Source organism: Rissa tridactyla, chromosome 8 (assembly GCF_028500815.1).
Source record: "Rissa tridactyla isolate bRisTri1 chromosome 8, bRisTri1.patW.cur.20221130, whole genome shotgun sequence".
In the NCBI taxonomy this organism is placed as follows: Eukaryota; Metazoa; Chordata; class Aves; order Charadriiformes; family Laridae; genus Rissa; species Rissa tridactyla.
In genome coordinates this window covers 22,536,718-22,562,223 of record NC_071473.1, presented here as the reverse complement: position 1 = coordinate 22,562,223, position 25,506 = coordinate 22,536,718, and the positions used below count along the sequence as shown (strand labels likewise).

Below are 25,506 nucleotides of genomic sequence, written 5' to 3'. Positions count from 1 at the left end.
CCAACTGGAGCCCTAAATTGCAGGGAGCCGGTACCACACGCATCCAGGGACAAGGTCCCTGAAGCTGCGGCAGCGTCTCCGAGGGACACACTTCCCACACGCTTGATCCTTAATGGAGCTTAATTGCTTTTGTCCATTAGAAGGAGGAAGGTGTGGCAGAGAGGGGAGGGGGGAAAAAGAAAAAAAGTTAAGCTCAACTTAATGAATTATTACATTTCAGAGAGACACGTTACCGAGCAGGGCAGCAGCGGGGGCTGGTGACATCTGAGAGTGGGTAGGCGATGCTGACAGATCAAGGATTGCTCAGAGCCAATTTGCAGCAGCGGGTAGAGATAATACTGTATGTGAGTGAGAACAGGGCCAGCGCCGGTGACTGACAGCCGCTTGGGAAGGCTCCAAGTCGCGGGCAGGGCAGCATCTCATCACATCGCCGCAAGAGCCAGCCGCCTGCCTCCCATCGAAGGGCTCTATCCCCGGGGTGTGTTTGGGTTACACTGCCAGGGACGGACCAATTTTGCCTTGCAAAGAGTCCAGGGCTGTGCTGCTGATGGGGTGCCTGCAAGGGGGGCGTAGAAGCCCCCATCAGAAAGCTCGATTCTCACCAGCAACACCTCTGCTGCCCACCTGGGTCTCCCGGCCCCAAATCCTGATGCTTCCAGCACGAAAATGTCCACTCATGACAGCTGAGCTCCAGTCGTGCCGACCCTGTGCCATTGCAGCCCTTCTCCATCTGGCCTCGTAAAGCCGAAGGCAGGCAGCGAGCGATGGAGATGAGCGCTGAAGGTCACGGTGGGAGCTGGGGAGCAGCGTGCCATCTGTCCTCCTGCACACAAGGGCACCATCCACCCGCGCGCCGTGCCCAGCCTGCCGGGGCCATTGGAGCACAGACGGTTCGCTCCTCCTCTGCCTGCAAATTCTCCTCCGCAGCCTCGGCATTCCCCTCAGGTGGCCTGAGAGCATCTCTGCTCCCAGCAGGAGACCTCGGGGGGTCACGGCTGCACTCAGCCACCTTCCTCCCCAGGCCCCCACACCCTTGCTCACACCTGGGCAGCGATGCTTTTACCATATCGGTGCGCTCTGCGCAAAGGACTGGAGAGTCCAGGTCTGGTTTTAACAGGAAGAGAACCCATGTGAATGCATCCAGCTTGAAAATGGGCCCCCTTTTTTGAAAAAAAAACAAAACAAAACAAAACAAAAAACCAAACAAACAACAAAAAAACCAAAAAACCAAAAACCAAAAAAAAACCCAACCAACAGAAACCACCAAAACCCAAAAGGCAAACAAAAAGAAAAGCGCCCAAAAAACCCAACCACGAAAAAACAGCAACCAAAAACCAGCTAAGAAAAGAAAACCCTACTTTTATCCTTTCCAGATCTTCTTTGAGTCCAGAAAGGGAGTATAGCGTTGGTCACATTAATATTGTGGCTTCCATGCTTTGAAACTAGAAGCCAACCCTCTTCAAACCCATCAATTCATCACCTTTTGCCACCGTTGAGGATGCCTCCAACAAATCAGTTACCAAATGGGTCTTAAAACGATATGAGGCAGCAGAAAGGATGGGGTGGGAAGAGGAGAAATACTGGATTACACGCTGAGGATGAGGTAACAGTACCGTGCTGCTGTGAAAAAAACATATATAACAGGATGTATAACAAGGAACACCATCTGTAAGACATCAGGTAATACTGCTGCTCTCCTCGGCACTCGTGAGGTCTCAGCTTATGGCTCTGACTCCGTTTTGAGCGCCACAATTTGAGGAAAAAACCGATCTTCGACTCCAGCAGGGCGTCAGGGAAGGTTACGGGACAGAACTGACAACAGACGGTTTGGAAAACACGGATGAGACAGTTGCAAACCAGGGGGATCAGATGGTATTTACTCAAGAGGTGTAAAGGAACTCAAGTCGGCATGTTGAATTAACTGTGCAGTCTGTAACCTGGTGCTTCAACTTAAACAGACGGTGGCGAGCAGGCGCAGCAGAACCGGCATTGCGGACCGGGATGGTTGCACTGAACCAAGAGCAAAAGCTAGGCCAGAGAGTCCAAAAGGTACAAAAATGCTTTGCAGGGGGACGATGTGCTTCACAGGTCTGCTTTGAGGGAGGCAACGAGCTTTCTGCATGAGGGTAGTTGCTTGATTTAAGTTCGCTCGGATTGCCAGAAGCCAGAGAAGATTCAAAGTCAGGTTGGACTCTGAGGAACCTCATCTAGTTGAAGATGCCCCTGCTGATTGCAAGGGAGTTGGAGCAGAGGACCTTTACATCTCCCTCCAACCCAAACTGTTTTATGGTTCCTTACCAAAGCTGGATTGTCTCGAGAAAGCTTTCCCATGAAGTACTAACTGGTGAGAAGAATAATTAAAAAAAACAGAAAACAGAAACATCCTATTTCTTGTCATTCCTTTTTCAGTGGTGGCCGCTAGCTTTTGATCATCCCAGTGTACTTCGGCGAGAGTTCCTTCTTCGCCGTGATGTGACAAAGCTGCGGCAAGGAGCAAAGTGTGCAGCTGACGATGCTAAAGAGAGCACATTTATAGAGCGCCGGCAGACACATGAGCCGGGGAATGAAAAGCTGACAAGCTGTTGGCGACGTCGAACGGTAAAACGGGAAGGAGCTGGGAGATACCAGCCCTGAGATTACCCATTACATCACTGTCCCACTTAAGAAGGGCCAGATGCTGATGGTTACCTTCTGCCTTGGAGAAAGGTTGGGATTTAAATTGGATTTTGTTATAGGCACTCGCTGATGCCCATCACTTTGACCAGGTCCTAAAGGGGCTTGTATTATTGATGCCAAGCAGCATGAACAATTCAGAAAGACCTCGTCATGCTAGTTTGTGTTGACCCCCCACGCTAAGAGGAGCAGTGAACAAAAACAGAGGCAGGAAGGAAAGGCAGTGACAACACGAAGACACGGGGAGAAGGCAGGCCAAATGGGAAACTGCCTCCACAAGTGCGGAGAGGACAGAGGGGCTCCAGAGGAGGAGCCACTAGAAGCAAAGTCAAGACTCCCAGCACTAAAGAGCTCCTTTTATAAGCTGGTCCCTCAAAGAGATATGGGCCATCGTGGCTTCACGTAGGGCCTAAAGCAGCAGGGACAGGGCCACCATTGGCCAGCTGTGTAATGGGATCTGCCGGGTCCAGGCTTTGGGTAGCTTTGAAGACGAAGTTCAAGAATTCAAATAATTGGCATTTGATGGAGAGCCAGAGCAGCAATGGGGACACCGAAGTGACTCAAAGCGGTGAAGAACACAAGAGAACTCAGACTTTGCATCTGCTGATGGGGAACACAGCCCACTGAACACCAAGGACTTTAAATATCTCCCCTCTTCTCTCCAGTAATCACCGTTTCTTGTTCACAGGCAGCTTCAGTCAACAGGCTCCTGTTCATCCAAGAGCAGGTTCACCCATCACTTCGGAACACGGTTGGGCATCAGCTGTACCTTGCTGCAAAGCCTGTCCCTCATCAGTAGATCCCGGCACAGATGCAGGTGTCCGGTCCAGCCTCTGCCTTTCAGGGTGGGAACAGCCCTTCTCCACACACTTCACGCGTGCTCTCCAAGAATGAGGACTCCAAGATCAGCGTGAGAAAACCATACGTGGATACTAGTTTTGTGTGCAGCTCAACCCTGCTGTAACCTTTAAAAAAAAAAGTCAGGCTTTCCACAACATTTGTGTTGAAGGGATAGAGTGCACCCTCAGCAGTTTTGCTGGTGACACAAAGCTGGGGGGGGTGGCTAACACACCGGAAGGCTCTGCCGCCATACAGAGAGACCTGGACAGGCTGGAGAGCTGGGCGGAGAGGAACCTTATGAAACTCAACAAGGGCAAGTGCAGGGTGCTGCACCTGGGGAGGAATAACCCCCTGCACCAGGACAGGTTGGGGGCTGACCTGCTGGAGAGCAGCTCAGTGGAAAGAGACCTGGGAGTCCTGGGGGACAACAGGATGACCATGAGCCAGCAATGTGCCCTTGTGGCCAAGAAGGCCAAGGGCATCCTGGGCTGCAGCAAGAAGAGTGTGGCCAGCAGGTGGAGGGAGGTCATCCTCCCTCTCTATTCTGCTCTGCCCTGGTGAGGCCACACCTGGAGTGCTGTGTCCAGTTCTGGGCTCCCTGGTTCGAGAAGGACAGGGAACTGCTGGAGAGGGGACAGCAAAGGGCTACCAAGATGATGAGGGGACTGGAACACCTCTCTCATGAAGAAAGGCTGAGGGATTTGGGTCTCTTCAGTCTGGAAAACAGACGGCTGAGGGGGGATCTTATCCATGCTTATAAATACTGAAAGGGTGGGTGTCAGCAGGATGGGGCCAGGCTCTTCTCAGTGGTGCCCAGGGACAGGACAAGGGGTAACGGGCACAAACTTGACCATAGGAAGTTCCATCTCACCATGAGGAGGAACTTCTTTCCTTTGAGGGTGGCAGAGCCCTGTCACAGGCTGCCCAGAAAGGTGGTGGAGTCTCCATCTCTGGAGACATTCCAAACCCCCCTGGATGTGTTCCTGTGCCACCTGCTCTAGGTGACCCTGCTCTGGCAGGGCGTTGGACTAGATGATCTCCAGAGGTCCCTTCCAGCCCTATGATTCTGTGCTCAGAGCAGCCAACAGTTTGGAGAGCTTATTGTTTCGAAGTAGAGAAAAATAAATGACAAAGAGGAGAAACATCCCCGGGAGAAGGGAGCCACCAACGTTCCAGTTGTAGAGTCTCGGTTTCAACATTTTTCCAAGGGTAACAATGCTGGGCTTTGCATCTCTGTCCCCATTGCTCAGAGAAGCCTGTCGTTTACAATATTGCGCCAAAAGCAGCAAGAGCACGGCCAACCCACGCTGCATAGAGGTGGCGGAGGGTCTGGTAGCCCCAGCAGCAAGAAGCAGAGATACAGGCTCTGGATTTTATTTCGCTCTTATCAGGCAGGGTTGGTATGAGCAGAGCAGCTTCACTGCTTCAAGAGCCCCGGGCTTTGTTCGCAATCACTCCCACTGGCTCATGCAGCGCTGGGAAAATGTCACTCCTCCCCTTCCCTGCTATGCTCCAGTTTTTATCCTCTGTAAGCGGAGAACAGTTTTATAGGCCCCCTTCACAAGTGAGAGTCATCTGCAGATGAAAGGTGCAGGGACAGTACTGCAGGTGAGTTACAGCGCGAGAAAAAAATCGCCGATTCTCAACATTTCATCATGTTAACTTCCCAGGAACCTCCAAGCCCTCTAATTGACGCCTTCGACACACAAATACAATGAATTCGGAACCAACCAGCAAGCGTGAAACCCACAACGCAACTGCTAGATATGGCACTCCGCCACTGCAAAACAAACAAACACACAAACACACACAAACAGCCGCCTCCGTGATCCAAAGAACTGATAACGCTACGTGATTCCTTCGGGGCATCCTGTCTACTTCACCCAACAGGAGTGCCCAGCACCCCCTTGCAAGGATAGAGTTGGTCATGGGGCAACTGGGCACCTCCAAAGCCATCCCCCCAGTCAAAGAGCTGCAGCCACGGCCACGCGATTGCTGTCATTAACCAGGACGATGGAAATTACGCCTGTCTGGAACACGCAATTCCAAAAGCAATCTGTAAACCAGAACTCTCTGCCGAGTGCTTTGTTGAGAGGATCAAAAACTGAGTCTTTTCACCCACGGCCTGCAGGCAACGGGCAGTCCACAGAGCAGATTTGCAGGGAGGCAGGAATAAGAGCAAATCTGAAGCAGTTGAGACACGCTGGCAAATAATTTGTGAAGAGAAATCAAAGGGGAAAGGCGCCGAGTCGTCGCTTTGTTGTGGATTTTTTTTTTTTTTTTTTTTTTTTAAATCCTGTCCGGCTGGCTGTAAGCGGAGTCGTTATTCCCTGTAACACCAGGGGACCCAGCACCCCAGACACGCATGTCTCTCATCAGGCAGCTTGTTTGCAAAGGGCTTGGAGTCCCTCCGCAGAAAGGTGGTACAGCGGAGCAAGGCGGAGAAGCGCTCATTGAATATGGATGCCCACCTGGCTGCTGAATATAGATGAAGATCTCAAAGGCTCCTTTGCTTCACTCATGTTCAAATACCACGTCCTTGACACAAGAGCTTGCCCAGAACACAGAGACAAGTGCGGCCATTTTTCGCTAAGCGTGGCCCGACCAACGCGCGTCCCGTGACGGTGCTGGGGGAGCTGGCAGGAGGCATCGCAGCCCACCCTCCCCCCATTACACCCACACCTCCGTCCAAAAGCCGTTCCAGCTAGTCAATCCCCAAACACACAATGGGCACAGCCATTTTACGTCTCATCCGAGCCACTCCCTGAGATGCTACAACCATTAAAGGAAAAAAAAAAACAAAAAAAAACCTAAAAAAAAGAAACCAATGATCCTTCCAAGCTTTCACGCTTTCTGGTGCAATATTTCTCAGGCATATTTTTTGGCATCTCGCTATCCCTCATGATGTCCCCACAAGCCTTCCCGCATTGTGGCGACGTGTCTCCCTGCTTTCCCCTCCACAAACCGCCTACCTCCGAGACATTAATCCTCTTCCCAGCGTTTCTTGGCTTCAAACCACCTGATCCAGCTCAAACACATGGGCCCAGGTTTTGCGTAGAGCCGGCAAAATAACCCCCTGCCTCCACTGAAAATGTACACTTGTTCCTTCAGCGCCCTTATTATTAATTGCTATAAAACTTAATTTTATTCATCGTTTGTTATGCCTCAAAATTGGATGGGAAAAAAATTCAAATTAAGTGAAGTGAAAAGATTTCAGAGATGGTACAGAAGGCTCCTGAAGGAGCTGAAGAAAACTCTCCGGAGACTCGGAACGCAGCGCTAACCCAACCTGAAAGAAAGAAGATCTTAAGACAAAGAATTCTTGCCAAATTGATCCTTTAATTATAACATTAGTCGTTTCTTTCAAAGGCTTAATGCAAGAGCTGGGGGTGGGGGGCAGAAAAGACTCAAAGGGAGAAAAGACTTAACATCACCAGGATGAGTGGAAGCAATTAGGAGGATTTAAATTACTCTCTTGTTTGGTACAAGGCAGATGGATTTCATTTTTCTTGCCATCGTGCTCAATTTCTTGCTCTGCCAGCAGCTTCCAGAGGTCTTCTCCTCGGCAGATCCAAGGACCCAGCCTTCTCAGGTTGGCCAGCATCCCGTTCCACTCTGCACCCACCCAGCCATTGCTGTGGACCAGGAGTTCCAGTGATGACAGCAGCTTTGTCACCCTGGAAAGGGGCTGGACGTACAAGACTGGATAGGGGAAAGGAGTCCACCAGGGCTACAGGTCTACCTCAACAGGAGGACAGATGCTGCAATGCACGGAAGAGGGCTTTACTGCAGGGGCTGAGGAAAAGGAGATAGAAGAGCCAAAAGACAGCCTGTCTGGTATCAGAAACCCTGCACGAGTCCTCAGCGTTATACCTCCAAGCATGGCTTATTTTTTATCTTCACTCTTTCATCTTCTTGCTCCCAGCGACAAGCTAGTCGTAAGACATCTTCTTGCCAGGAAGGGCAAAGCAGGCAGGACCCCTGCGGTGGCTAGGACAGGTGAGCTGTGGTCATTACCGGGACGGCATTACTGCTGCCGTGGCACCGTGCACACCACAGGCAGCGGGGACCGGCCAGCATGGCTCTCACCCGGTCTCTGCTGCTCTTGGAGATGCAGCACGAACGCACAAATCCAAATTGTTTCCCACGAGAAAAAACCGAACAAAAAAGCCCAGAACATTTCACGCCCGCAAAGAAGGGAGAGAGCAGATCTTTGCAAATTGCCGGGATGGGGCACATGCAAGCTTTTGCCATCCCCCTGACTCAAAGCCAACCGACCGCAGGGCACTGCGCACAACAGGCCATCAGCTGGAGGGTGGGAAGGGGTCCCATCCACCCCTCCTACCCATCCCACAGCAGAGATGGCTGCAGCAGGCGATTCCCTCTCTGCGCTGCAGCCGTTCTCCTTGGGAAGATGTGTAGAGCTGCAGGTGCATCCTGCCCCACCGCGGCAGGGTGCTGGATGACACCAACCTCGGGACACAGGATGGCAGCAGGCAACGCTTGATAGGAGTCTCGGGATCTTCCCAGGCTCCCAAATCCACCAGCTGCCACGTGGCAGAAAACATGGCATTTCAGCTGATGCTCCATCCTCGCTCGCTCCCACTGACTCTCTTCTGCCAGGATTATTTTGGTAGCTTGTGTAGCTTTAAAAGCTGAGCAGTCACATCTCCTTGGGCTTCATACCTGCAAAATGCTCTCAAAGAGGAACAGGGCCAACTGGTTGTGTTTTTTTTTTCCCCTTCCTGCTTTCAGTTGGAATTAATTGATCCGTAATTGCACCCGTAGAGGGGGAAAGTTAATAGACACAGTAATAAACGCCAAAGCCCCAGAAGAACTGGCTCTCCAAGTCCCTGCCTGGAGCGACTCCATCTCCTCTTAATAGCGTTGCATGCAATTCCAGTGCATGCGTGCGTGTTAGTATTTAGAGAGAAAAAAAATCGAGGAGCCTCAGTGTGATGGAAATCATTTCTTTTCCTCTCCCACATACTTTGTGCTTAGGAGCAGATGGATCCAGGCTGTTTACATCACGGAGGTCATGCCTCAGCTTAACAGTTGGGGAACTGACTGTTGGGGGAGATGCGCATCGCAACCAGAAGATTGCTAAATCTGGGCTCTGGCAAACTTCTGATGGTGGCAAGTTAAACATACAAATGTCCTCCTGCAGCCTCTTCGCATTCAGGACCAGCCTCGGGTCTTTGATTGTTTCCCCAAAGAAAACCCCTGCTGAGATGAAGCGAGGGCAGAGAGGCAGCTCTGCAGCAGCTCACGAGCGTGAACTTCAAGAACAAGGCTGGAAATCCCAACAGGACTTCGTTATTTGCCAGTGCAGACGGTGCAGTTTGCCAGCAACGTGTGTCCGGGTTTCCACAAGCGGGGTCCTCGCCGCTGCACCTGAGTTAACAGAGCGACGGCGATTTCAGCTAGCCGGGCATGTCTGCCTGTCTTCCCCAAATCAGCGCCGTAATGCCAGGGAAAGGTCTCCTTCACGTGGAGTTGTTTCCATGGAGCTCATCCCCGGAGTGCCCCTCTGCTCCCAGCTCAGCCCAGCCGCAGGGCGTGCGGGGGGGGATCCAGCCAGACCCCGGCTGCTCCTCCAGCGCAGAGGCTGGGGGGATGGAAAGGTCACCCTTCCCCTCCTGCAGCAGAGCTGAGTGCTCTCTCCCAGCGCGAGAGGATTGCGAGAAGTGTTAAAAAAAACAATAAAAACTAAGCCAGCAAAGCGAGGAACGAAGCCCTCCTTCTTGCATTCAAGGACGGGCATTGTTTGCGTGCAGAAGTACCTCCTCCCGCCCTGCGCCGCACCCCTCCATTACTCCGGCAGCAGCTTTGGCAAGAGGATGCTTCGCCACCATCAGGGTACTGCATCCCCCGAGCCGCAGGGGAAGCCTGTGGCCGTGGCCAGGCAGGAGGGCACAGGCGGTGGCCTTGCCGTTGGGTGGCAAAGCCCAGCTTGCCACCTCCACTCACCTTGCCCAGCCCTCCAGGGAGCTGAGCAGTCATGCTTTTCCCTAGGTATCTGGCACGCCACGAGAGCATCTCCATTGCCAATTAGGCCACCCACCCACTTGCATCCTTCCCCAATACAAACCCTATTAGTGATAAACAAACAGTCGAAATGCCAGCCGGCGCCTGGGAAGAGCACTAGACAACCGCATCCAATTCAGCGGGCATAGGAACAGCTGCCTCGGCACAGTCCTGGTGCAGGCAAGCACCGAGCATGGACCAGGGCACGGGTCGGGCATCCCACCAGCCACCGTGTGGTCCTCTAGCTGGTGGATGGCTTTCAGGACAGAGAAGTGCCACCTTGCTGCGTCCCGAGGCTGCTTTCAGCATCATACCAGCACCAAAAGCGTCGGTGTCCACACAACACGCTACGTTGACACACTTCAATGCTGCAAGAAGAGGCTTTTCCAGCTGCCTGGCCCCGAGCTTCCCAACTTCCCTTCTCTGGGCTTTCGTAGGAAAGCTCCCGCTTGACACTGACACCCTTGTTGGTCTTTGCTCAAATCCCCAAGCTGGATGTGGCACAAGAAACGCAAAAGCCACCCAACGCTGCTTGGGTGTCTTCATCCTCCATAAGAGCTGGCTCCCTGCAAGGCAGCATGAAGCCCTTCCTGCAGTCTGGCCCCAGAGCCCCTGGATTCAGTCAGATCCCAGAGCGGGAGCTGGGGAAATTCAACCCACCAACGGACCCCGAAGCCCAGCGTGCTTCTCCAGAAGCACTCCTAAAACCACCACCATCACACCTCACTTAGGATAGTGACAGATATGACCAGGGCCAGTCTCTACGCTGATCCCTGCATCTAAAGGCTTTCCATCTGGCCAAACCAGTGCTACAGTGGTGCTTTTTAGTGGGCACTTAGGGAAAAATTACCTGCAGCAAGGGCAGAAGAGCCCACATCCTCCTCCCAGTGCAGGAGAGGGCATGCTCTCCCCATGCACCAACCCCTGCCAGCGGTTGAGGATGGGCTGATGCAACCGCAGTTCATCGTCATGGAGACAAGAAGCCTTTTTCTCTCCAAACCCAGCTTAATGGCTTGGATTAAAACCTTCTTTCCCCTGGGAAGAGCAGAACAGGGACAGTTGTCTTGTCCCCATGTCCTCGCTTTGTCCACGTATGTCCCAGGCCCCCCCCACCCTCACCAGTGTGTATCCCCCACTGGCGCCAGGCACACCCTCCCAGCCACAGCCCAGACAGAGTGGAGGCACCCCACATGAGCCCCAAACCCAGCCCAACCCGCACCCACCACACTCCATCAGCCAGTAAACGCACACCCCACTACAAATGCATTCCGGACTCAAACACATTTCCATAAGCACCCCCCCCCGACCATGTCTCTCCCCTCCAGCGGGTCCCAAGCAGACAGAAGATCACCACTGACCATTTCTCACAGGTGACCAAAACCACAAGCTCTTCAGCAAGGAGAAACAACGCGAAAGCATCTTCAAGGCTGCCCCTTTCCCAGCTCCCCGGGGAGCCAAGGAGCTAAGGAGATCTGGGGAGCGATCCCTTGCTGTGGGGCACGCAAGCGTGGAGGGGATGGTGGGAACCAGCTACTGGTGTCCTGGAGGACACAGCAGCACCAGGGGCCAACCTCAGGGCTCAGAGACACGCGATGGGCACGGCCCAGAGGGGAAGGACGGACGGCATCTCGCTTACCCCGACAGCACTCCCAGGACAAGGTTGAGCACAAAGAAGGATCCAATGATGATGAGGGGGATGAAGTACAGCCAGTTCCACGTGGCTCCTAAGGCATCATTGGTCTGGAGGGGAAAGAAAAAAAAACACGTGTGACGTTATCTTCAACACCTAGCACCCGGGGCAGAGGGAGAGGGTGTTAGTTTCTCCCTCCGCGCTGACCACACCAGGCTGCTCGGGGTGATGTGGCCATGCCTCCCGAGCCTCGATGGGCACGGGGCGCTGCCTGTACAGGCATGCCCACAGGCAGTGCCCTGATGCCCTTCGGCATCCTGCCCCAGTCATGCTCCCCTCCGCAGTCTCCAGCCCTCATCGGGCTGGACCACTCTCCTCTGCCTCCTCCTACCACCCCTGCAGGGACGCAGGGGCTGTAAGACAGTCTCTCAGTGGTGGGCAAGCAGAGGTCCAGGGACGAGCAGCCCAAAATCGCGGTGCTGAGGGCGCGGGGACCACCCTGAGCGTGCCTCCCCCAGCGGCTTGATTCGGTGCTGCCCTGCACATCCCACCCAGACAGGGCGAAGCAGCCCTGCAGCGGCAGCGCTGGCTGAGCACAGCGCTGGTTAAAAGGGAAAGATTTATAAGGTTCCTTAGGGCCAGGGAGGCTGGTGGATAAAGAAGAGGCGGCCAATGCTTGTCCTTCTGTGTCCAGGGGGAAAAGAGCTGGTGTGGACAAGCCCCACGCCTTCACATAAGCATTTTGTTGATGGCATCATCGGTAATAAATCGCAGACACCCTCCCGTCCTGGGTGTGTTACCCCAACCCCAAGGCACTGAGAGCCAAGGGGAGCTCTAACCGCAGGGCCAAGCCCAACAGCTAAAAAGCCTGCCGGCAAACCCTCCTCTATACCTCCCAGACATTTATTCACTGAGGCTCTTAATAAAGCAGTGCCCCTCTGTACCTTGTAGCTGCTTCCCAGGCCCCATTTGTCCTCCGGTGTCAGGCACGGCGCACATGACGCCGGGCTGGAGGGTGATGCGGCAGAACGTGACTGTCTGGGGGAGGTGGTATCAATCTTGTTGCAATGAAAGGCTCTTTTCTCTCTCTTCCCCCCCTTCTCCCTGTGCTAATTAAGCCCTCATCTTCGTCTGAGTCATTGGCACCACATCTCCCGGTCAGCCGGTGCAGGAGACGAAATGAGGCTCTGCAAGGGGAGAAGCTCCTCTCCGACGAGGGAAGAGAAAGCCACCGCGCTGGAGTCTTCCTCTGGTGACCGAGATGTCAGCGGGAACCTCGGCTGGGCATCCCCACCACCCTGACGCCGAGCCCAAGGCAGGAAGGGCAATGTTGGCACATCCCGCTGCAGGCATCCACCACAGCACCAGGGAGGGCGATGCTGTGGGCAGAGACCCAAGCGCCGAGGAGAGCCTGGCACCCAGCAGCAATAACGCCTTTGAGGTTGGGAAAACCTGGAAAGTCTCAACGCCCTCCTCCTTTGGCCCCGAGGAGACCACACATGTCTTCTCAAGGTCCTGCACCTTTCAAGAGCCCCAGTCCACCACCAGCCCCGTTCCTCGGGGCCGCGGGAGAAGCGAGAGCAGGGAGGTGGGAACAATGCATGGGAATCCTGTATAAGCAACGCTCATCACCGCCCTCCAGAGACACGCAGGCCACCGTGGTTCTGCTCCAACAGCACCATTTGCCATGGCATCAGTTTTCAAGGCATCGTGCAACTCCTCGGCCTGAACATGACTGGGCTTCAGCTCCCTGCCAAAGATGCCACTGGGTACCTGCCACCCGTGCCAGGGATCGCTCGCCTTCGAAACTGGCTCCTGCCCAAAAATCATGGGTTTTCCCCAAGGTCCTTGGCACAGGGCACGCAAAACAGATGAGCTCCTTTCCTACAGGTGAAGGAGACATCTTCCCCCATGGCTGGGCCATCGCCACCCCTCCTTTGGCCTTCTCCCCTCCAATGATGCGCGGCAGGAGATGGAGTGGGAGACGGGGATGAGATGATGGAGCAGAGGGCAGTTTCCCTGGGGTCATCAGCCGGTGATACCAGCAGCAGCACCCAGAGCACCTCTTCCTGCTGCAGTTTGTGGCCATGGCCAGAGCTGGTGGCACCAGGAACCCACAGCTGGGAAAGCTGAGGCAGGGGCTCGGCAGGGCCCTGCCAGGACACCTCTACGTGCATTTGTGTACCCAGCTCCCACGGGGGTGGAGGTAAAGGGGATTGGGGAGATTTTAAGGGTTTTGGGGCGAGGTGGGGAGTTACATGTCCAGCACTGCAGGGGCAGGGGTGGGGATGTGGAGCTGTGGCCACTGACCCCACATACCCAAGGACACACCAATGACCACACCACGCTCAGGAATGGTCCCAGTCACCCAGGACAATGCCAGCAGGGCCAGGGAACAGTCCTGCCCTGAGCAGCCACGCGGGTCCCCTGGCTGATGCTGGCTTTGCCAGGACCCTCCAGCCCCAAGATAAACTTTTCCACGGCGCATCCCGATGCTCTGTACCAAACCCGGGAGCGGGTGACGCCCAGCCAGGCTGCAGTGGCTCCAGCCAATGATCTACTTGGCCACCCCGACTGCCAAAGTTTGCCCTTCTATTCCCCAAGGAGCTGGAAGAGCTACTCCAGAGGGGCCCAGCTCAGGGGGGGACAAGGGGGCTTGTCTGGGAAACACAAGGGGCTTGGCATTTCACAGGCTCTGCATCTTCCACTGCTTCTCTAGCCCGTGGCAGAGAGCGTGACCACAAAGCATCCAGTGCGGCGGGGCATCAGCAGGCAGAACAGCATGCACGCCTGCACGTACGTCCCTACACAAACGAGTGGATGCATTCCCAACTCTCCACTCCCCAAAGCTGAAGCACATCTGCCGAGGAAACCAAAGGAACCACCACACCCGGCTGCCTTTGCCTGAGAGAAAGACGCAGGCTGCCAGGGTCTCGCAGAGTTGCTGAGTCCAGACCCCCTCGTATCATGAAATCTCCCCTAGAGTTTTGTCAGCTTCACCTTAATTACGCTATTCCTAGCGGAGGGCTCCTCAAGCAGGTTCTCTAATGGCTGCTCTAATTTTCAACCTAAATTTATTTGTGGTCATTTTATATATGCCTCTGTTCTTTTACTAGCTTTTTTGGCTGAAATACTGTTTCCCATCCTGATGTATTTATAGATAGCTATCATGACCATCCCCGGGCTCTGCTTTCCTAGCCAAAGCAAGGTCCCTCTGGTTCTCTCTTGTATGACTGGCTCTCCCTCCCTATTTTATCTAGTAGCTCCTTCCCTTCTCTGGTCCAGGCTCAGTTTATCTTCCCTGGACACAGGAGACCCGAGTGAGAGATTCTGATGGGTCCCGCTCCATCCCTGCGTGATGCTACCGAGGCTTTGCCATCCTGCCTGCAAACCTCCCTGACTCCACCAGGGCACCACGGTCACCCTGCGCTCACTCGCTCATCCCCTCTCCTCCTCCTCCACACCGCTAATTCCCAATCAGCAAGACCTGGGCTCCTAGGAGATATCTTTGCTGTTACTCAACAAGCACATGGCTTTCCATTTCTCACCGCATCCCACATCTCTTCCTCCAGCCTTCAAACTCCACCAGCCCGGGGTGGCAGCCTCTGTCCCCCCACCTCTGGGAAGCCGCCGATGCCGTAAACTGGAAGCAGGAAAGTCGATGACTCATCCCCGAGGAGCCTCGCCGGTCACAGCCAGCCACTACGTCCCCTCACCACCACCCAGCACCATCCCGATGCTGCTCACTTCCCTGCCAGCCTTGCAGAGCTCCTTTTCTCCTTCCCCTCTTTTCCACTTCGTTAACATTTTCCCATAGCAAAAGCTTTACTACAAAGAGCAGCTCTACACGCTTCCAGGTCTCCGATGCCAGGTTAGCCTGGAGTGACCTACCTTTGGCAAACCCATGATTCATTTTCATTTTTTGCCTTCCAAACCTGTTCCGAAATGGCATGCGATTGAGGTCAGGTTTACAGTCCTATTCCTGCCTGCCTTACTTTTTTTCCCCTCCTCCCCCCGCTTTTAAATATAGGCATCGCATTCGCTATTCTCCAGTCAGATGGTGCCTCCCCCAACTCGATGGAGTTGTTAAAAATACTTGTTACCAGACCTGCCATTTCATGTGCCAGCTCCCTCCAAGCACGGGTAGGGGGGAAGCCATCCTAAACGCCGGGCTGATGGATCCGATGGTCTTGGCGTTTAGCTTCCACATCGGCAGCGCTCACACCTGTGTCCTCAATTCCTGCTATCCAGCCCTTTGTGTTGCCTCTGTCTTGGCGTTGACCAGAAGGTGGGGTGAAACATCCATCCGTACCCAAAACTCCCTAGCCGTCGCTCCACCGTGCCTTGCTTCTATCCGCAGAGGTGAGGAACCACTCGCTGCCCCTTTGAGCATCCTTCACGAGGTCCGTGTCAGCGTGACTTTTGGCAGCTCCCATAGCACTTTCTAACTTCTTTGGCACTAAGGTGTAGTTGTCTTGACTGAGCAGCCCCTTTTCCCATCCCTTTGGGGCATCGTTTGTTCTTAATATTCCTCCTTAGGCAGTGTTTATTGCCTTGGTCTGCTGTGCCTTCCCACCATTTTTTCCCCTTTGCTGAAGGTACCAGGAGGCCCTCAGGTACGGAGATCAGGGTAGACATAGGAAGTTCAATCCCCAAGTTACATGAACGCTGTAACACCTTTAATGAAGAAATTCCTGTCTCCTGTCCCTGAAGACCAGGTCTCATCACTCAGCCAAGCCCTTTGGGTAACGGAAGAGCTGCCTGATGGCTGACCTTTGCTGCTTCTTCCCTTCCCTTTAAGACAACCACCTTTTCGATACGCATCCCCACCAGCCTAAACCACCCGAGCTCTCCCACGGCCACCAGACTGAGAAATCACAGAATGGCCGGGGTTGGAAGGGACCTCTGGAGCTCCCTACCCCTGCCAGAGCAGGGTCACCCAGAGCAGGTGGCACAGGAACGCGTCCAGGTGGGTTTGGAATGTCTCCAGAGATGGAGACTCCATCACCTCTCTGGGCAGCCTGTGCCAGGGCTCTGCCACCCTCAAAGGAAAGAAGTTCCTCCTCATGGTGAGATGGAACTTCCTATGCTCCAGTTTGTGCCCGTTACCCCTTGTCCTGTCCCCAGGCACCACTGAGAAGAGCCTGGCCCCATCCTCCTGACACCCACCCTTTCAGTATTTATAAGCATTGATAAGATTCCCCCTCAGCCGTCTATTTTCCAGACTGAAGAGACCCAAATCCCTCAGCCTTTCTTCATGAGAGAGGTGTTCCAGTCCCCTCAGCATCTTGGTAGCCCTTTGCTGTCCCCTCTCCAGCAGTTCCCTGTCCTTCTCGAACCAGGGAGCCCAGAACTGGACACAGTACTCCAGGTGCAGCCTCACCAAGGCAGAGCAGAGGAGGAGGATGACCTCCCTCCACCTGCTGGCCACACTCTTCTTGATGCACCCCAGGATGCCCTTGGCCTTCTTGGCCACAAGGGCACATTGCTGGCTCATGGTCATCCTGTTGTCCCCCAGGACTCCCAGGTCTCCTTCCACTGAGCTGCTCTCCAGCAGGTCACCCCCAACCTGTCCTGGTGCAGGGGGTTATTCCTCCCCAAGTGCAGCACCCTGCACTTGCCCTTGTTGAATTTCATAAGATTTCAGTGTTTGTTGCTGTCTCCAGGCATACTCGACACACAACCACAACCAAAGTGAGCTTGTCGGCGCAGACTCAGGAGCCACAGCTTCCCCAAGGGACTATGTGCCTAAGGGCGTTTCTCACGCCAAGGGGTCGGTGGAGACCCCCAGCCGGAGCTGAACCACCACACTCACATCTCAGACACAACCCATCCCGCCGCCAGCAAAGCCTATAAATGACACCACCAAGGAGTGGGAGCAGGACCCTCATGGGGGAACGGAGCCGGCATGGCGGGTCCCCACCCAGCAAAGGAGCCCCCGCCGGCTCCTGCTTCTCAACCCCCAGCACGGTGTTATTCTTTCAGCAGCTCTTGCATTGTTTTGTGCCTCTTCCCCCCACCTTTTTTTTTTTTTTTTTTTTTTTTCCCCTCAAAGGGCAGGAAAAGGCGCGGGGAGCTGCAAAAGCAGGTCTCACTCGGGGGGCCAGAAATCTAAAGAAATCTAAATATATACCCAAGTGGAATGCAAAGCACAAGCTCGCAGCCCACACGTACCCTCCCTCGGGCTGCGCTCACATGGGAAACTTTAGGATTTCTTTGCTATAGGGGAAGGGAGGTGAGGGGGGGGGGAACCCACAAAAAAAGCCCACAAATTCAGTCTCTCCTACCTAAAAATAAACAGAAAGCGAGTTCTGCCTGTGCGAGGCTCTTTTAACGGCCACTCATGGCCCACCAGCTCGGGGAGGGGAACTGGGGACTGCGGCTGCGGGCAACCCACTCATTTGGGGAGCAGCAGGACGTGGGGAGCCACCAGACTTCATTCACATGGTGATGTGCCTTCGTTGACTCTCCGGTGTCTAGTCACAGGGCTGGGCTCCCGCTTTAGGCTTTCTCTGGAGAGGAGGGGAGCTTTACGCCCCTTTCCCAGCAGGAGACGCGTCCTGAAGCCCTCCACGACCATCTTGGCCAACATCAACCGCCCGCGCTGATGCCCCATAGGCAGCCGAGCCCCCTGTCAAAATCCATCTGCATTAGGAGAGAGCCTCTGTGGTTTCTGTTTGAACCCAGACCAAAACGGCGCGTAATTAGATTGGGATAATACACATTCATTACTGCAACCAACTGGCCGTGACGTGCTTGGGGGATACGGCAGTGCTGTGCTACAGGGCTGGGGGGGGGAGAAAAATCCACGGGACCTCCAGCACCACGGGTGGCCCCATCCTGCTCTCGTTGAGGTCCTCTGCCAAGGATCTCCCACCCAATGGAGCGCTTCCACAGGGACCTGTGGCTTTGCCTGCATTGCGGGCAGGCTTTAATGGGCAGGGAACAGGGCGACCAAACTGTCCCAGCGCCGCAGCCAGGCAGGAGAGATCCGCCTGTCCCCCCCAGCTGCAATCCCAGCGAGGGGACATGGGGATGGTGGAGAAAGCCAGGATCTCAGGAGGCTTTTGCCTGCCTTCCCCAGCACCTCCTGCCCGGCACAGGGGCAGAGCAGACCTGCAGGGACAGCGGGTGAGAACACACCCACAGCTCCCATGATTCGTATGGCAAATCCTCGGCTTGGCCGCTCCCCACGGGCTTTGCCTGGTGATGATGCACACCACGCCGCCACCAGGGCTGACGCCATTCCCCCAGCATCGCCTCTGTGCTCCCCAACCTGATTCTCCCTGCAAACCACAGCTGCATCCAGCTGAGAAACACACGCCAGCCAGCAGGAACGGCCTCAAAATCTCCATACCGCAGCAAAAAGGCGGGGGGGGAAATAAAAAAATTTTAAAAAATACCTTATAGCAGATTCCCTGGCCTAACCGGTTCCCTCAAGACCTTGACACCCGCTGCTGCTCTCCCCAGCACAGTAACAGATCTCTTTCTTCCCTTTAATAGCGGTAATTTGATCTCCTGCATGCAGGGCCATGCTTCACTCCCCGCCAGCCCTGCCTGGTATCCATCAGTGACCCCGGCGCTGGACAAGATCTGAATGAAAATGCTTTGCTTTCCCAAATCAGGTTAATGAGGAAATTGGTACATTTCCTTTGCAGGGCCCGGGCTGGCCCGAGGCGGGACGTATCCTTGCCACGGCCCTGCGGTGGGGGTGTCCGGGCAGGGTGGGCATCTCCTGCCCGATGTCCTGCCTGCAGCGCTGCCTTTCCCAGTCCCCTGGGATGCTCCGGAGGCAGGCAGGGGTCCCTGCAGAGTGCTGCACGGAGCTCAGCAAAGCCCTTCAGCACACGGACACACTCGTGTCTGTGCAAGGAAGGGAAAGGAATGGGGAGACAGGGAAAAAAAGCCCATAATATTTCATTTTTCTGTTTTCGAAGTGGAATGCAAAAAAAAAAAAAGAAAAAAAAAAAGCATTGCTAGAAGCGCTACTAAAAATCAAGTGTTTTCAAAATATATCGAATGGGCGTGGAGACCAATTTTTGTTCCGTTCTCCTCCAACCTACTGAGAAATGGCACCCAAGTGCCCCAGCAGACCCTGTCCCCACGCACCTTCCCCTCCTCCTCCTCTCCCCCCAGCCATCCCTCGCTGTGACCCCTCAGTTGCCCCCACCTCTGCTCCCGAGCTCCCACCTTCCCCCTGCCCGGACCCCTCCTGCGTCTTCCCCCAGCCCCACCTGAGGGCAACCCCTTAACTGGTGCGTGAACTGGTGCCCACAGCGTGAACTTCTCCCAACGGAGTATTTGCAAAGCTCCCCAGCCTTCCTTAGACCCAGCGCTTGGCTAAGGCAGCGCCGGCATTCCCAGTGCACATCCTCAGCATGGAGCTCGGACACGTGCCAGCGCCTCTGCCTCTCCGGCTGGACCCGGGGCCTGCGTGCTGCGGTGGGGCACGGTTTTTCATGGGATCAGCTTTTGGGGTGTTTTGGGTTTTTTTTTGCCAATGGGGCTTGGCAATTGCCAGGCTGGATCCCTGCTTTGTTTCAAGCACACCGCAAGCAGCGCGGGCTCCGTGATTTGTTTCCTAGATGCAGGAACGTGCCCAGCTCTGGCTGTGATGCTCTGGGACAACAGAGCCATGTGCGACCTCGCTCGGGGACACCAATTCACCCCCAATACCCCCACACAGCACAGCAGCACGTGCACCACCGCAGAGGCGCGGAAACAGCTTTGCAGAGCCTCATGGGCGCAATTTCCAGCGTCAAATAAGGAAATGACAGGTCCTGGGCTTAAGAAAGATGAGCAACGAGGGACGAGGCAGCACCGAGATCCCCTGCCACCTCCCCTCCTCGAGCCCGGAGTTGTTCGGCAGCATGGAGCATGGGTGCCGGAGCATTGGTGCCGGAGCATTGGTGCCTCCGCCAGCCCCTCGGCTCCTCCACTCCTGCCGGCAGACGGTCTAGGAACAAGACTTTCCCGCGCGGGCAGGGAGGAGGGAGTGGGCAGGGAGCTTTTGATAGAACATGCCGGCAAAGCTGGGGATCCAGCAGACACAGTTTGTTTCTTGCTGTGTCATTTCAGCGCGCGCGCGCACACACACACACACATATATACAACAGAGGGAAAAGGGAGAGAGGGGAAGAAAAAAAAAAAGGCAGGAACATTTGGCAAGCTGGCGAGGGTCTGGCTTTGCTGAGCGCGGAGAAAGAGCCGTTTACTTCCAAAGGGAGAGGAGGGTAAAGCAGGCTGGCTGGCACACAATGTGCCTGTCGGGATCGGGCTCCATCACCCAGCACGCGAGCTGCCGGCTCGGCCACCAAGAGGAGCCATTTGGGGAAAAAAAAACAGCTTTCGCTAAAAGTTAGGAAGGTTTTAAACCTTCCAGGCGGAACTTGAAGTCTCCTCTCTGAAGTCCTCGCTCACTTTAAACACACTTAAATCACTCCGTGTTTCATGTTTCAGAGGAAGAAGCAGGAAGGGGCTCTGCCCTGCGGTGCCACCAGTGGCCGGGGACTTTTTGGCAGTCCCTGTCCCCCCCACAGCACACCTGGCTTCGCCCGCATGGCTGGGAGCCGCCAGGAATAGCTGCAGAAGCATTAAGATCCGCGCTTGCTACCGAGCTGCTAAGAGCACTGGGTGTTGATTAAATTTTCATACCTCCCCGACAGGATATTTTTTTGGTGTTGCATTTAAATTTAAAACACACACAAGAAGGGACTCCTTTTTTCCCCTTTGCAAGCATTCCAGCTCGAGAGCCTGGCATGGTCCCAGGGCACGGAGGGCTAAAAAGCCAAATGGTTTTTCCCTTTTGCCATCCCTCCCATCCCCTTCTGCTCTCCAGCCTCTCTCCCTCCTCCTCCTCCTCCTCCTCTCCCTGGACACCAGCCCTAGCCAGCTTTTTGCTGGGAGACACCGTCACCCATCATGCTCCCAGCTTCATCCTCCACAGTGCCCCACCAAGGAGGAGCAGGGCAGGCTCAGCCTGCGGCCGTGGGACCACTGCTGTACTGAGCTCCTCCAGTGCTCTGCCCATCACCATGGTGTCATGGCAGGTGCTGTTTTGGGGGGGGTGTCTTTTCACCACTGGCCCTCACTTGCAGAGTCCCTGCGACCCTTGGGATGTGGCCAGCACCGCTGCAGCTCTCACCTTGGGAGCAGGGACCCCAGGGGACAGGCGCTGATGTCCAAAGGAACTTCAGCAGCTCCTGGAAGCACCAGGGCTCAAGGAGGTTTCCCAGCGCAGCTCCTGGTCCAAGCAAAACCCAACAGGAGCAAACTCCTCTCTGGCCTAGTCATTAATTTCGCTGGCCCCTGGCTGCCCCACACAGAGCCAGGCATTGCCCTCGCTGGCCAAAAGGCAAGAGGAGAAACACACCCAGACCTGAACGATGCTCAGGTCCCGCTCAGGCATGGGTGCTTTGGGGAGAGCGGCTGAGCATTGAGCATCCCAAGGGACGACAGTGACACCCCAGGAATTTATACCAGCAAGCAATGAGCAATTTTGTATACACACACACACATAGAAAAATAACTGCTTTGCAGCACGTTCCTCCCCTGAGCCCCTCCAAGGCCACTCGAATAGAGCTGCTGGGGAGCTGGCTGGGAGCAGGACCTTCCACCCACCTCCAATCCATGTGCTCCAGCACAGCCAGTGATTTAACACACCTCCCTTCCCCAGGAAACCCCAAATCAGACTCCGTTTCCAAAAAAAAAAGGATGGACGTTTCAACCACGTTTGAAAACCAGGCTCCAGCAGAAGACCTCGGGTCGGGTGCTTCATGGTCAAAACCGGCCTGAGGCAACTTTGGAAAACCCAGCACCGCACTCAGCAGCCCCAAATGCTGACCCCTGAGCCTGGTGAGATTCCTCTCATGCGTGTTGAGGGTCACCTCGGTCCCTTTTTCACCCCATCTTTAGAGGAGACCCCCAAAGGCCGGGGCAGCCCCGGTCCCCAGCCGTCCTCCCCGCATATCCTCCTGGCCGCGGCCCCTCGGGCTTGCGGGAAGCACGTGGCGGCTGAGTCACGCTTGCTGCAAACCCCCTTCCTTGCGGCAGCAGCTCGGCATTTCACAGCCGTTCCTGCGGGTGTTAAAGTCTCTCCGCCGCTGCTCTCTGCACGCAGGGCTCATGCTTCGCACCTAAGGAGTTCGTTCGCAACCGGCGGGCGGTTGGCAGGCGGCCGCTCGGCTCCGCGCAGGGGCTGCGAGACCCGCACACCCCATCTCCCCCTCACGGCTACGGCGCACACAGATCTGCCCACAACCACTGCCTTTCCGTCGGTGTTTTAGAAGCCGTCGAGGACTTGATTCTCTTCCCATCCCCCCCCCCCCCAAAAAAAAAAGCTCTCCTCCTGCTGCAAAAGCACCCAGAAGGCTCCCAGCACCCAGCCCTGGCATCTCCTAAAGCTCCCTGTAACTTTTTGCCCTCCTGCTTCCCTGCGGTCCTAATCCCCTGTGCCACAAGATGGCTTTTGGGTTTATAGCAAGCAACTGTGGCACACTAGGTCCCGTTAGGACTCGCCATGCGTTCTTAATTAGCAGTACGGATGCTCTTCCAGCGCTGCTTTAATGCCTGTGCTTAGGAAGCAAACGTTTGTAGCCGTGGTTGCTAATAGCCACGGCCCTGTGCAAAGCCAAGCTGGCTCTTTACATGCAGCTTGGTGATCACAGCCGTGCAGACGCTCCTGCCTCTCTGCCGGTTGCTCCGATGTTCGGGACTTCACTAGGACCACAATATTAGGATCAGGAGTTCAACCTGACGTCCAGAGCCATGCAGGGAAACAAGGCTTTCCCTGCACAGCAGGCTCTGGCTCTCTGCACCAGCCGTGCTGCATTTGCAAAACGCTTGGAGCCTCTCCCAGGGGGTGCCCGGGGCCACAGCTGGACTCGTACCCCGGCTTGTTCCTCTGGTCCCCTGCAACCACGTGCACCCTCAGCAACCGCCTGCAACTACCACCACTTGCACCTCGTGGCAGCCTCAGTCCCCCCATGAGCAACGCCGGCAGGAGGTGCAGGCAGCCCTGGCTCCCCTGCCTGCGCCCATCCACCATCCCATCGCTCCCACAGCTCCAAACAGCACCTTTTCTCCAAGCCCTTGTGTTTTCATTTGTCCTGGACTATCTAATTCCCGACCGGGGGCTGCGGTTCCTGTGCCGCTTGGCTTGTGTTGCCTGCTCCAGCAGCTCGGGAGAGCACAGAGCCGTCTTCCAGGTGAGGGATCCAGCCGGGACAGGCAGGGCTGACCCCTCTTCCCCGCAGAGCCCACCAGCCCAGCCCACGGCCCCGGCACGTGTTTGCCACGAGTGTGTTTTTCTTCCCATCTCAGCTCCCGGCAGCGTGGGGGAAGAAGAGAGTGGCAGCTCCTGGCAAGCCAGGCTCCTCCTCACTACCTGCAAGCACAGCGGCGGAGCGCTTCCAAATGGGAAAACAAATAAACAGTCTAGGTGAAATAAATACAGCCTCTCGAGTCGGCGTTTCAGAGGAAATCACGATCTCAAACTCCTCTCTTGTTTGCTCCCTAGGACCTGGGGATCCCGGCTGAGCATCCGGTTGGACTCAATGAGCTTTAAAGGTCTTTTCCAACCTAAACGATTCTATCCGAAGCCGCCAGCGCCACTGAGCAGCACCCTGTGCTGTGCGCGGGCAGCCCCGGTGCTCAGCACCCCATGGCATGGCCCTGCCATCATCCCCACCCCTCCGCCCAGGACCCAGCATCGCTGTTTAATGACAAAATCGCAACCCGGCCCCTGACCCATGATGGCACACCGGCAGAGAATTAGGCCAGCGAGCCTCTTTGCCAGCATCATTTTTCCCTCTGGTCCCTACAGAAACCAGGTTTGGTCTCAAGCCATCCCAGGGAAGGGGCACCCGCTCCAGTATAAAAAAGCAAATTATTCCTTAGCCCCTGTTTTGGATGGCAGAGACAACCAGAGGACCCACAAAGCCAAAATCCCCCTCTAAAAGAAATTAAAGTCCTTCAGGCTTCTAGGAACAGGAGCTGGAAAAGCTGTAACACCCCACAGTTTAAGGCTTTTTCTCTTTTTTTTTTAGCCTATAGTGTGTTTTCTAGCAAGAAAGACAGCATTGCATGCAGGCAAGGCTGATAAAAACAAGGCAAAAGGCAAGCACACATCCGTGAAACGACGCGGGTGGAAAGCACCACCAGGCCAATTAGCTTTTTGTGAAGCTAGCTATGAATTCCAGGAGCCCCGCTTCCGGACCCGGCAAAATTGGGGAAAAACGGATCTTAAAAATCACGATACGGTTTACGCAGGGGAATTGGGTAGTCGAGCCATTTTCTGGAGAGATGGCTCAAGTGGTTTTCTTGCCATCCCCACCTCCTCTGCAAGGCTGCGGCGTTAACCTGCAAGGACGCAGCCTCCCACCGCTGTACTCCGGTGGGAAAGCGGACAGTCCCCCACCGACTTACCCAAACCCGAGGCATGGGCTGGGCAACGTCCACGCTGGTTAGCAGCGGGATCCTGCTCTGCTTTGCTTCTCCAAACGATGAAGGTGATGGCAGAGCATCCCAGTGGCTTTCTACCCCTGCCCAGCCCTCCTCCAGCACCCCCTGGGGACCACGCTCCCCGTATGTACGCCTCATTTTTCTATTTAAAATAAATAAAAATAATTAAAAAAAAGGGGGGGGGGGCAGAAGCCCGTTTTGCTGCCTCCGGGCAACAAAAGGACTGAGCACCCATATCCTTCGCGAGCTAGAGGCACCCTGTGACGCAGCCCGTGTCCCTGGGGAGGGCGGGAGGTGCAGCCCGGCAGTGCTGGGAACAGTGTCCATCCCTCGCCGCCTCCCAGAGTGAATCAGCAGCATTTTACCATACCAAGGCCCCAGTCCTCATTCAATTAAAAGCCAAAGAAGGTCCCTAATCCTTTCCATTATAGGTAAGTAATAGCCGGTTCCTTGCAGAGGAGCAGGAAAGGGAGGTACCTTACGGTCCCGGCCTTTGGGGACACCGTGACAGAGCGCATCTGCCCGGCATTGCGACCGGTGCTGGGAAGAGCATTCGGATACTGGGGCTGTGGCTCCTCAGGTGACCCAAAGAGCCCTTGATTTAGCAGCTAGAGTGGTAAACAGGGGATGCCGCAGGGTCTGTCCTGCACAGCATGGTTATCGGTGCTCCCAACAGCATCTCCTACCCTTGCCCCCCAGTAAGATACAGATCAGCGTATCCCTCATATCAAATGGATCAGCTCCAGCCTTCCCAGCGAGGACACCCTAAACGGCAGGAGACCAGAATTTCTCGGGAAACTGCCGGTACAAACCCTCAAGGTCCATCAGACCGTAAATTGCCCATCCATGCACCTCCCCGGCTCCTCGCGCACCGC

The 25,506-nt window shown here is 55.2% G+C and overlaps 1 protein-coding gene across 1 annotated transcript in view; it reads right to left on the bottom strand.

Moving 5' to 3' along the window:
• The window catches only part of CACNA1E (calcium voltage-gated channel subunit alpha1 E), a 98,799-nt gene that overhangs the window by 49,591 nt on the left and 23,702 nt on the right, over positions 1 to 25,506 (bottom strand). The window contains exon 7 of the mRNA XM_054211798.1: positions 11,177 to 11,280. Within this exon, the coding sequence (XP_054067773.1) occupies positions 11,177 to 11,280 (104 nt within the window). The remainder of the gene's footprint in view (positions 1 to 11,176; positions 11,281 to 25,506) is intronic.